This window comes from Coregonus lavaretus (assembly GCF_964263955.1).
Source record: "Coregonus lavaretus genome assembly, chromosome: 1".
NCBI lineage: Eukaryota > Metazoa > Chordata > Actinopteri > Salmoniformes > Salmonidae > Coregonus > Coregonus lavaretus.
This window is the reverse complement of record NC_139988.1, coordinates 24949250-24962286: the sequence shown is the minus strand read 5'-3', so window position 1 is coordinate 24962286 and position 13037 is coordinate 24949250. Positions and strand designations below refer to the sequence as shown.

Below are 13037 nucleotides of genomic sequence, written 5' to 3'. Positions count from 1 at the left end.
AATCCACGATCATTGTAGCAAAGACCAAGGGGATGAAAGAAACAAGGTAGGTGCAGTAAGATCACAGGAGGGTTTCAAGCGATTGGGGATTGACATTTTCTGAAGGGAGTGAGTAATAATAATATGAAAGGAAATTAGAAGAAGGGTTAACTAGGGATTTAGGGTCAGGGAGAACAAGAGGGTGTGCGCTCGCTGCTCTCTAATGTTGTGCGTTCAGTTATTTTCTCTCCTTTGGTCAGTATTTATTCTGAGTTTCTCAAAGTAGTTTTGAGAGCAGTACACTACTAGTCCAGGGGCCCATGTACAGTTACATAATAGAATATTGACATTGACAGAGTTCCTCGGTTGTGTTCTGTTTTCATTGACCTTACATTATAAAGTTGGATACCCTCAATTATTTTATTTCACCCTTCATGTTCATGCTATGTCCTTAAAGGGGAATTTCACCCTGGGGTAATCTGGGCTTGTTTTTATCATGTATGAGGCATTTCTAGGACAGTGAGATGTGTTTCACACATAATTGCCCAGGAGGAAGGCAGGTCAGGGCTTCGCACGCTGAATGATACACCCTATGATGGCTTCCAGTGTGTATTGATTGGGGGGGGGGGGAGTGAGATCTAAAAATACATGTAGTCCTACTTTGTGGCATTTTACAAAGGCTCTATGTTATACTGATCGCGCTATACGTTTTGTGGGTGTAGATATGGTTGTCCATTGCACGTCTTTCAGCGATGTTCCTATCGGCAGATTCATTGCTAAATATACAAGCAGACACAGTTTTTCCAGTCTGATAGACTACAACTTCTGTTGGGCGGTGCTTCGTGCTCTGGCCCCCATCCCTCCCCCAAGGCAGGCTTTTTTGAAAAGGAGGGGGACACTAACAACAATCCTTTGGGCAAAACTGAAAGAACTGACCAGACGCAATGGCTTCAAGTGAATCCTCTCATCAACACTTATTTGACGATGGAGCATCTATTAGCTACATGGTGACATTCAACCATACATGTTTCAATATAGCGAAGAGGATTCTTAACAAAGAGTTGGATTTAGCTTACGTTAGAAGGTCAGCTACAGCCGATGCCAGCACCAAGAGGGCAGATGACAAATACGGTGCCTAGCTAAGTAAGTTATTTTTTCCTGCAAGCCACCTAGCTAGCTAGCTAACTTTAGTTTATCTATGTGCCACGCCTCGCATTTGTAACTTGTTAGCACACGTGTAACATCAGCAACTGTAAATCATTTTACTAGCTAGCTATGTAACATAATTGACGAGAGTTGACATTGGTTATGATCATGACCTTGGATGCATTTCAATCTCACAAAATTATGGGCATGACGCAAGATAGGATTCCAAAGAGATGTAAATAACAAGTATTGCATATCCAGCAAGCTAACTAGCTAAGTTTACCAGCAAACAGTGAGGTGAAACAATAATACAACAATTTACTGTTGTAAATCTCTTAAACTGAAGCTGGTTTTACTATAATATTTGCCTAAGCATGCCTGATAGACATGGCTGTAGGTACAGTGCCTTGCAAAAGTATTCAGCCCCCTTGGCGTTTTTCCTATTTTGTTGCATTACAACCTGTAATTTAAATGGATTTTTATTTGGATTTCATGTGATTTACATACACAAAATAGTCCAAATTGGTGAAGTGAAATGAAAAAAACTAATTTTTTCAAGAAATTCGGAAAAAAAAATGTTTTACTGAAAAGTGGTGCACGCATATGTATTCACCCCCTTTGCTATGAAGCCCCTAAATAAGATCTGGTGCAACCAATTCCCTTCAGAAGTCACATAATTAGTTAAACAAAGTCCACCTGTGTGTAATCTAAGTGTCACATGATCTGTCACATGATCTCAGTATATGTACACCTCTTCTGAAAGGCCCCAGACCTCTAAGCAAGGGGCACCACCAAGCAAGCGGCACCATGAAGACCAAGGAGCTCTCCAAACAGGTCAGGGACAAAGTTGTGGAGAAGGACAGATCAGGGTTGGGTTATAAAAAAATATCTGAAACTTTGAACATCCCACGGAGCACCATTAAATCCATTATTAAAAAATTGAAAGAATATGGCACCACAACAAACCTGCCAAGAGAGGGCCGCCCACCAAAACTCTCGGGCCAGGCAAGGAGGGCATTAATCAGAGAGGCAACAAAGAGACCAAATATAACCCTGAAGGAGCTCCAAAGCTCCACAGCAGAGATTGGAGTATTTGTCCATAGGACCACTTTAAGCCGTACACTCCACAGAGCTGGGCTTTACGGAAGAGTGGCCAGAAAAAAAGCCATTGCTTAAAGAAAAGAATAAGCAAAAACGTTTGGTGTTCACCAAAAGGCATGTGGGAGACTCCCCAAACATATGGAAGAAAGTACTCTGGTCAGATGAGACTAAAATTTAGCTTTTTGGCCATCAAAGAAAATGTCTGGCGCAAACCCAACACCGCATCACCCCGAGATCACCATCCCCACAGTGAAGCATGGTGGTGGCAGCATCATGCTGTGGGGATGTATTTCATCGGCAGTGACTAGGAAACTGGTCAGAATAAAGGAATGATGGATGGCGCTAAATACAGGGAAATTCTTGAGGGAAACCTGTTTCAGTCTTCCAGAGATTTGAGACTGGGACGGAGGTTCACCTTCCAGCAGGACAATGACCCTAAGAATACTGCTAAAGAAACACTTGAGTGGTTTAAGGAGAAACATTGAAATGTCTTGGAATGGCCTAGTCAAACCCCAGACTTCAATCCAATTGAGAATATGTGGTATGACTTAAAGATTGCTGTACACCAGCAGAACCCATTCAACTTGAAGGAGCTGGAGCAGTTTTGCATTGAAGAATGGGCAAAAATCCCAGTGGCTAGCAGCTGTAATTGCTGCGAAAGGTGGCTCTACAAAGTATTGACTTTGGGGGGGTGAATAGTTATGCACGCTCAAGTTCTGTTTTTTTTGTCTTATTTCTTGTTTGTTTCACAAGAAAAAATATTTTGCATCTTCAAAGTGGTAGACATGTTGTGTAAATCAAATGATACAAACCCCCAATCAATTTTATTCCAGGTTGTAATTCAACAAAATAGGAAAAATGCCAAGGGGGGTGAATACTTTCTCAAGCCACTGTAGATACTGTCTGCCTACCTACCTAGGCTAATTTGTACTGTCTGGCCACTGTGCAAAGGTTGAGGGAGGGTTATGCCATATTTCATTATATTAGGCTAGATATTGTTGTAAATGTATTCTCTGTGCCTGTGCACATGTATACATGTTCAACTAGTCTACCCTAATGTTGATGTTATGCTGGCACGGTTCAACTGTTGTTCAAACTGTACAATAGAGTATCATTATTTTTGTTTTTATTGTCTTATAGACAATACCGTGTGGTGCCTGGGCTTCTTCCTGGAGTGGATTCTAGATACAGAAACAGAATTCCTTTGCCTGCGTGTGTCATTATATCACAACTGTATCTCTCTCTCTCTCTCTGTCTCTCGGGATTAGACATTATGCTGGATTTCAAGCAGATGACTCATGAGGAGCTGAATGGCAGTTTGATCATGACAACACTCCTACCACAGCTTTACAAGTTGAACATACTGTATGTTTCTTTTGGAATAGCAATTTCATCATGACGACCTCTCCCATCATCTGTTGATCACCAGTTCTCTTAGCTACAGATTGTTACACCAGATAATGTGATTTAACCAAAGATGTTTGGTATCCATTACTGATAGTTACAGGATAGGTACTGTTTTGTGTTGCACAGAGATTTTTGACCAACCTTAGCAATGCCGTCTTTGTCCTTGATTCGGGGAAACAGGAGTCTCATAAAATGTATGTGTCCAGTTTCGAAAATGCTCTGTTATTAAAAAAGTAATCCAACAATATGTGCACCTCCATCGTGTCTATTTCAAATCTTCTCACTCATTGATCGAGACAGGTCTCTGTCATCATGACATGCAGCACTTTGGGGTGGACACCCACCTGTTTCGATCAATGAGAGAAGACTTGAAATAGACAAGATGTCAGCAAAAATCTTTGGGTAAATCACATTATCTGGTGTAACAATCTGTAGCTACAGTTCTCTGCACTTGTGTGTCTCTACACCTGAGACACACTCAGACACACTGAACTGTACTACACTGTTCATACTATTTTTTTGTTGTTGTTACTTTTACCATATAACATTGTTGTTGAATACCCAGTTCTCTTGAGGTTGCATTAAATAGTGTACACTCTCCAGTATTTTAGATTTGGACAAATAAACAAACATTATTTGGATATCTGAATGTCTAGCATCTGATGCTACAGAGCCCTGTACAGTGTTGTAAAGTACTTAAGTAAAAGTACTACTTAAGTAGTTTTTTGGGGTATCTGTACTTTACTTGACTATTCCTATTTTTTTACTACTTTTACTCTTACTTCACTACATTCCTAAAGATTTTTTTTAACTTTTTACTCCATACATTTTCCCTGACACCCAAAAGTACTCGTTACATTTTGAATGCTTAGCAGGTCAGGAACATGGTCCAATTCATGCACTTATCAAGAGAACATCCCTGGTCATCCCTACTCTGATCTAGCGGACTCACTAAACACAAATGCTTCGTTTGTAAATGATGTCTGAGTGTTGGCGTGTGCCCCTGACTATCTGTACATTTTAAAAACATGAAAATGGTGCTGTCTGGTTTGCTTAATGTAATGAATTTGAAATTATTTATACTTTTACTTTTACTTTTGATACTTAAGTATATTTTAGCAATTACATTTACTTTTGATACTTAAGTATATTTAAAACCAAATACTTTTATACTTTTACTCAAGTAGTATTTTACTGGGGGACTTTCACTTTTACTTGAGTCATTTTCAATTAAGGTATCTTTACCTTTACTCAAGTACGACCATTATGTACTTTTTCCACCACTGGCCCTGTACAATTTATAAAAATATATTATGTGAATCCATAAAGGCAGACACATTTCGAAGTATGATAGAAAATATCCATATTTATTTTATGGTGGTTCTACATCAGGGCTGTCCAACCCTGTTCCTGGAGAGCTACCATCCTGTAGGTTTTCACTCCAACCCTAATCTAGCACACCTGATTCTAATAATTAGCTGGTTGATAAGCTGACCCAGGTTAGTTACAACTGGAGTTGGAGCGAAAACTTACAGGAGGGTAGCTCTCCAGGAACAGGGTTGGAGACCCCTTTTCTACATGGTCTTATGCTGAGCCACAATAGCTGCGTTTACACAGGCAGCCCAATTCTGATATTTTTTTCCATTGATTGGTCTAAATCACATCAGATCTTTTTCAGAACTGATCTGATTGGTCAAAAGACCAATTTATGAAAAAAATATCCGAATTCGGCTGCCTGTGTAAACGCAGCTAGTGTGGCTCAGCATAAGACCATGCAGAATATTTGCTGGTACTGCATGTCTCCTGGAAATACATGGTTGTTGTCTTAGCATTTAGCACTTTTTGTGGAAGGGATGTAGGGCAACACACCTTTGTTGGTAAAGGTATCAACCAAATTGTTTAGGGACAATGAGGGGACATTGGGAGCTGCTTTTGAGAGGAATGATCAGTCAACAAAGGGAATGGGCTTGGGGGCTAAAGAAGGTGTGAATAGTCTTTAGAAGGTGGTTCTTACACATATTAATTGTTGTGTATGGGAGATTGAGGAGAAATGGCACCTCAATCACTCACATACACAACAATACATTTACTGTCTAAGCACAACCCTGCACAACCAAAACCCCCTTCCTCATCTCAAAGTACAGTCTGTAAACCTCCCCAGCTCATTGACTTTGACAGATCATTCTTGTCAATAGTAGCCCTTTGCAGGGGTAGACATGTCTTTGTATTGTGTTTTGAGAATCTGCAGAGAGAAGAGTGAGGTGGTTGTGTCATTACTGTTGTAGTCTTGATTTTATACCTTTCAGTGTCCCTTGCTTGTTTCTGTCCCACAATCTTGTTGTGCTCCATAACCGTAAGGTGCATTCGCTCCCTCATGCTTGTGTACACAAAATGCACCCGCTTTGGGGTATTTTTCAGCAGGGCACTGTGGAATGACTCCAGATAACCTGAGTTTTACAAAAAGAAAAGGTAAAAAGAGAAGAGGGGTAGACTAAATTGATTACATTGTCTGGAAGGTACTCTGTGGTCCTCAGGCTACCTTTAACCACCTGTAACCCCATAACACAAATCATACAAACACTACCCAATTCATGTTTATACCATGCTTACTGTATCTTAGCCAACTTACCTTCACCCTGTGCAGAGCTAGAGGTTGGAAGCTCATGTTGGTGGAATCAGATTCTGTACCACCTACAACAAAATACTCAACAATACACAATTTAACCACCCCACTAATTGTATTGAGCTTTATTAGACTGGCTAGCTAAGCATACCTAACATGGACATTTCAATATTGTCAGCTTGCTGTTAGCTAACTAGCGTCACTAAATTGGCAGCAAGATTGCTAGACAGTTGAGGCTGTCTGAGAACCAACTAACCAACATTAGACAATTTATACACATTCATCATTGCTACCAACACACAAACAGAGAGTGAGTTAGCTATATCGACAATTCTATTTTTAGTAATGGAGTGTTTTCCAGACAAGGGTGGAATAGATGGCTACCAAATTGAGATACTCTTATTTAGTAACATTAGCTAGCTTACGTTAGCTAACGTCAGTCAAAGACAGCACAAACAAACAAACATTTTTACTTTACTGAAGGTAGCTACCAGTCTAGCAGTGACTACCATGGCATAGGCAAAATTGATTGACTGTGTGTATACCAAAAGATAGCTACATGATTTAGCTGATGGCTTTCAGAGTTCAAGACTGTAACGTAAGCTAGCTAGCTAATTTACCCAGCTAGGCTAGCAAGCTAGCTAACGTTAGGTTACCTCTAATTGCGAATCTTCCGTTTTGTTGTGAAGGAAAAAAAATCTATGGTATCTCAGTTGTCGTCGAAATGGGTTCCCCATCAGTTCAGCCTGAAAATCCCTCTGATTAACTTTGGTCACCACATCATTCTTGATAGCCGCAAGCCACTGGTAGAATTGGGGTGAATCTCTAGTATGTAGAATGGTGAAACATATCTAATTTTCGTGCTTGTTTGTAATTAGCTCAGCCTGGCACATAACACCACATGGGCATGATGAAAAACATTAGTGAAAAACAAATGTTTTCACAAAAATCTTACCTAGAGAAGTTCTGAGATTACTGTGTGTTAGTCGTTCTAAGTAAACAACGCCATTATTCATGTTGTGGCCACGCCCCCCTCTACCTAGCGGGCGGTATCAGCATTCGCTATGAATGCCGGACTTAGTGGTTCACTATGAGAAGACGAATACATAGGGAGTCGAAACTTCCCGATTCTGCCAGTGAAATGAAAATGTGCTAGTTTTAGCTTGTGGTTTGGAAAATTGTGATGTTTATGATAAAAACGTAATGTGGTTAATATAGTAATGACTATATGCCATGGCAGAGCCAGGGTGGAATTCCCCTTTAAAGTAAAGCCACGTGTTTCTATGGAGCCATTGACATCAGTATATTTAATCTCTGGACCCATTACAGGCCATATTAAGAATTTACACATGCCTAAGGGCAACTAACACACAGTGATTTGTGAAATCTTAATCATGTTAACCTTTAACCCAATGAGTCCCACCGCCACGCCAGTACGATTTGGACTTCTAACCCCTTTTAAACATTATGTGTTTGAGCTACAGACTTCTGGGTTGTACTTTTGGATTTGTCTATTTCTTCTGCATCAGTTGTCTGTGTGAGCTAGAGCGGTGTTTGTGAGACAAGGGCGGTTCCCAAAGGGGCCCGGGCTGGGTCTTTTTACAAAAACGTCTGTGGAGTCTGAATAGTTTGAGCTACAAACTATTAAAAGCTATCTATGAAAAGCTGAGACTCTCACAAACACTCACATGCTCTATGACGCTCACCAGCTACACAAGAGTCGTTAGAAGGTAAGGGTTCTTCTACATAGAAGATCATAGGAAATCCAACAACGTAGTGTCTATAATACTGTAATAAGCTCACATAGTTGCTGTCACAAACTCCAAACTCCACACAGTTGCCACTGACTAGTTGGATATTCATTTTCCACTGAGAAAAACAATTTATGTACTTACAGCATTCATATAAATTCATTTGTATCAGGTTTTTGCTTTGGCTGACCTTTTTTTTATTGACATTTGTCAATAAAACTCATGAATGCAACTGTTTATTTCAAATTGTTTTGTGTTTTACTTGTAGCCTGGTTGTCCTGAAAATAAAATGGTAAAACACTTCATTGTAAGGCTAAATAAAGGGCTATACATGCAGTCAGATCAAATCACATTTTATTTGTCACATGCGCCGAATACAACAGGTGTAGACCTTACTGTGAAATTATTACTTACAAGCTCTTAACCAACAATGCAGTTCAAGAAAGAGTTAAGAAAATATTTACTAAATAAGCTAAAGTTTAAACAAATAAATAATAATAACACTATAAAATAACAATAGGGGTACCGGTACCGAGTCAATGTGCGGGGGTACAGGTTAGATAAATGAAAAGCCGATTTTTGCTCGGGTCTCGGGACTGATAGGGTTAATGTTAGTCTGAAACTGTTGATATTCTGTACAGTGAGTTTAGATCAATATGCAATGCCTCTGATAAACATGTTTTTTGGTAGTTGGATTGCTGAAAAAGGTCACAGCAGACATCATTTAACACAGTTTATACCTGTTATTTCCAGAAGGGAATTTTTAAACAGTTTTTAGTTGTATTAGCCTTAAAGGTAAAGTTGATTCAAATTACACATTTCACCAATCTTATGGACATAGGCCTATGTAACAAAACAAGTTGTGGTTTGAGTTTTAACAATGTTTTTATTGGCTGCTATGAATGTCAAATGAGGCTCCAGATGTGAGGATTAATAGAACATCCTTGTTCCAACACTACAGCTCGCAGCTAGTGCACTGACTCTTATCCTATGTTAATCCATGGTGCTTGTCCTTTCAGGATTATTGTCTCTGGGAATTGAGTAACACCGAGGTTGTTTTGTTGTGTCTTTCAGCTCCTTGTGGTGGCCATTATAATGGATCTGAAGGCGTGGTACTCTCTCCTAACTTCCCCCACAACTACACCACTGGGCAAACCTGCTCCTACTACATCACTGTCTCTGGAGAATTTGGTGAGGTTAATCAAATGCATCATTATTAATGCAACACTTAAACTTATTCTATGCTTGACTAGTTTTACACCTCTGATTTATCTGCCTATTCGTGGGTTGCACCTCTGTCACTTGGACGCATCGTTGCCATTGTGATCAACGTTCTACAGACTCCACAGCCACATTAATGTCCAAAAGTAGAACGTGAGCTAATGACTGTTTCGCCTAAATTACACTAGTGGCTTGAAAATGGACATTGCTAAAGTAGGCAAATATTTAGTAGGAAACAGCTTAGCCATCATCATCATCATATTTACATTAGACTGATGGCAATGTTGTCATTAGCTAGCAAAGTTTGTCAAAAATAGCTAACATTAGCTAACACACTTTTGTACATTGCGCTGTTCTGTACATTTTACCTTATTTTAGCGCCCCAAAAACGTAATACTTCCAGGTCAACTGTAATATGAATACCATTGTAAAGCACAATTTCTCCCCTTTCCAGCAAAATCAATGACGAGACCTTCATTCTGCCCATCTCTGCATGATTGAAGAAAGCAATGGAGCTCCGCCGGGTCTTTTTAAAAATGGCGGGTGGGGAAGCGAAAGCTACTGCGTCATAGTGAAAGGGGGAGATATGTTGTGTGGGGAACCGGCTTTTTTCACCCGATTTGTCCAACTTATCACCTCTAAAATGTAAATAAAACACTATAAAGAGTTTATATAATGTCTCATTACATACCTATTTGAAGGTTTATGTCGATTTTGAATAGTGTTTTTAGGGCGCCGCTAAATTTATCTTCACAATTAAACTGTGGGTGTCACGGTTTTTGAGAGTCATGATGGCTCGCAGTGGTTATGCGAAAAATTAACAATTGACTGAATTAACTATTGATGAGCTCACAAGTAATTAACTTTACACTCACCATTACACTCACCATTGATCATTTCTTGTTTTTAATCTGCGAGAGAAGCGCTACACCTGGTGGAAAGAGGCTGTATGGCACAGAATGAGTTGAATAATGCGTGTCGTACGTTACGTCATGACATGTCACACTTTAACGTACAGCGTCAGCGGGGTCCGTTTTTTCAACTTTTCTCCAATACTATTTGTCCATTACCATGTCAATCAACGCTGAATCGAAACTTAGTTCACACCCCGGATTTTGATGCCAACACAGTCGCTACAGTCCCATTAGTTTTCATTGCAGCCTCGTTTGAATGCCGCGGTTGTCCACATATGTACGGAACGGAGTTAGCTACCGTTAGCAATACTAATGTTAGCTAGCTAAAATCCGGTGGTCTCCCCTCAATCTTAGAACAGGAAGGCCCGCACACTGTTTATGCTCCCAATTCACTGCTTTATTGACAATGTTTAGATCCAAAACAGATCTTCGTCAGGTCAAACACTTAGTGCTCACATCCCAAAATATACACATTTCACCTCACATGACCATTACGCCCATGACACATGGTGTGTGTGGAAACAATTCAATTAACTTTTGCACAGAGTCAGTCATAATTAAAGGTACATATGGTCATAAAATATTATATACAAATCTGTCCGAGTTAAAACTTAGGCAACAGTAAAAAAGATTACGTTGGAAACTGTTGGAATACCCGCCCAAATGACCATTACGCGCATGATGTGCGGTGGCTGTAGATGTAATTACAGTGACCTATTTTTATTTTCTTCCAAATTGCGTACCTCTAATAATTTGATATCAATGAGATGGGCACGTATTAGTTACAGAAAATCTAATATATTCGTGTGTATAAAATGACCAAGTGGAAACCTGGATGGCAAGACAAATCAACATAACACATTCATGTAAGAAATGGTCTGATATCAAACTCTTGGTTCAGACCTTTAGGAGGCATGGTGGACAAACTGTGAATACAATACAATTCTCTAGACTATTTTAAATTGACACCCCTGAAATCTCCTCATATTCAGGCGTATAGAAAGCATAGATCAGTCATGAAGTGCTGAATCATGGACAAGGTATGCTAGTCATCCCTGGTTCTTGTTTGACCTCACACAAGTCATGCTTTCTTAATTGTGAGTGATATGCAGCAGGTATGACATCCAAAACATCTCTAATTGCATAAGGTATTTATCTAGCTCTCAGTGTGTGTTTATCATGCATGACCTGGTGTAGCAGATGTGAAATCGCTAGTTAAACAGTGTTGGCTAGTCCATTGTGTAGTGACATCACCCACCCTGAGACCTGAGTCGGCCCCAGGCCCCAGCCTATAACAACAATGGTTTTGGTAGGTGAGTGGTTAGCGCGCTAGCTTTGTGTCATTGTTGACAAGAGACCAAATCCCAAATTACCATTTTAAGCACTCAATTTTCCATTTGGGGACATGATTGTTTTGTAGCCACGATTTACATGTACTGTGATAACCTGTATGATGTCCCCATTTTGCCTCCTCAGTGGTATTTGGGCAGTTTGCCTACTTTCAGACAGCAATGAATGACTCAGTGGAACTATTTGATGGGGCCAGTCAGAATGCCAGGCTGCTAAGCTCCCTCGCTGGGTTTCACTCAGGTAAGTAATAGCTTTCCATTCCTTCCATTGTTTATAGTCTTTAAATGAACAAAACTAATGGAAAACACTTGCACATGTGGATTTTGTTTGCCGTCAGTTGGGAAACAGAAGAGGTGTTGCTAATACAAAAGGCCTCAGCATGATCTCTGTATTAGTAACTGCTGTTGGCACTTATTACTGTCTCGTTCAAAATGTTTTAATTTCAGTAATTAGTATTGTGACATTACATCCATGCAAGAACAGGAAGGGCAGCCATTTTGGAAATAAGTGTTGCTTCAACGAGTATCCAAAGACACTGTATCAGTCCTTATACAGTGGCCACATTTATCTCACAACCTCTATAATTGCGTGACATCCATGCAAGACCAGCAATAATTTATTGGGATTAAGAATATAAACATGGGGATACTTTATGCATAAAGATTAAAGCACAGAGCCTGTTGCAATCCAACCCTGTTTTGAAATGCAAGGCAGAATAGTGTTTGACGTGATAGGATTTGACGTAATAGGGATGCTTTTTTATGTGTTAACAAAATGTCAGCCATTGTGTACTGTATCTACCCACTTAAAACAGGATTCCTCACTGAAGATAGAACCAATCACAAATAAACATGTTGTATTTTTATTTTTTATGATGAGTCTGTTCCACCAAGCTCAACGGTCATATACCTTATAGACTATTCTCTCAGTATTTTTATTCTTTCAAGCCACCTAATACAATTTGAGAATTGCTGTCCCCTTCTGATTTATCGCTGTTATTGGGGAAGGTAATTACATTTCTGAACAGAAATCACCCTCAACATTACATTATTTTGAGGAATGATGAAGGCCAATGAATATAAACTGTTTCTATGGCACCTTTTACTATTCAGATTTTTTTATTCTGCAGTGCAACAATATATTCCCAAGGGAGATGCTGATTGTTTGATTTTACTTTGTCTTTGAAAACGTTAGATTTCCCCATTCAGTAATGCAGTATGTGGAGTACTATAGAAATGTAAATTAAAAGGTTATTACTGAGTTAGATAACACATGAATTACCTCTGACATGTCCAATACGTGTACACTAATCTTCTATGGGTTTCTATCAACAAATAACTTGTGTTTTCCCTGTCTATTCATGGTGACATTTGAATTATAATGATACATTACATCATACAGGTTCATAATGCATTGGGTGTTTTCACCTAAATGGAGGCTGATTAGCCACCTACATTAGCCACATCCACAATAAGCTACTCTACTTTATTATAGGCTTTCAAATGTCATGGCTTTCAAATAAATTCAAGCCATTAAGAAATACTC

The 13037-nt window shown here is 39.4% G+C and overlaps 1 protein-coding gene across 4 annotated transcripts in view; it reads left to right on the top strand.

Moving 5' to 3' along the window:
- The window catches only part of LOC311131344 (CUB and sushi domain-containing protein 1-like), a gene marked incomplete at both ends in the record, with an annotated part of 555203 nt that overhangs the window by 439934 nt on the left and 102232 nt on the right, over positions 1 to 13037 (top strand). For all 4 annotated transcript variants that reach the window (XM_084164287.1, XM_084164286.1, XM_084164285.1 and 1 more), the window contains 2 exons: positions 9082 to 9198; positions 11619 to 11732. In XM_084164287.1, the coding sequence (XP_084020413.1) occupies positions 9082 to 9198; positions 11619 to 11732 (231 nt within the window). The remainder of the gene's footprint in view (positions 1 to 9081; positions 9199 to 11618; positions 11733 to 13037) is intronic.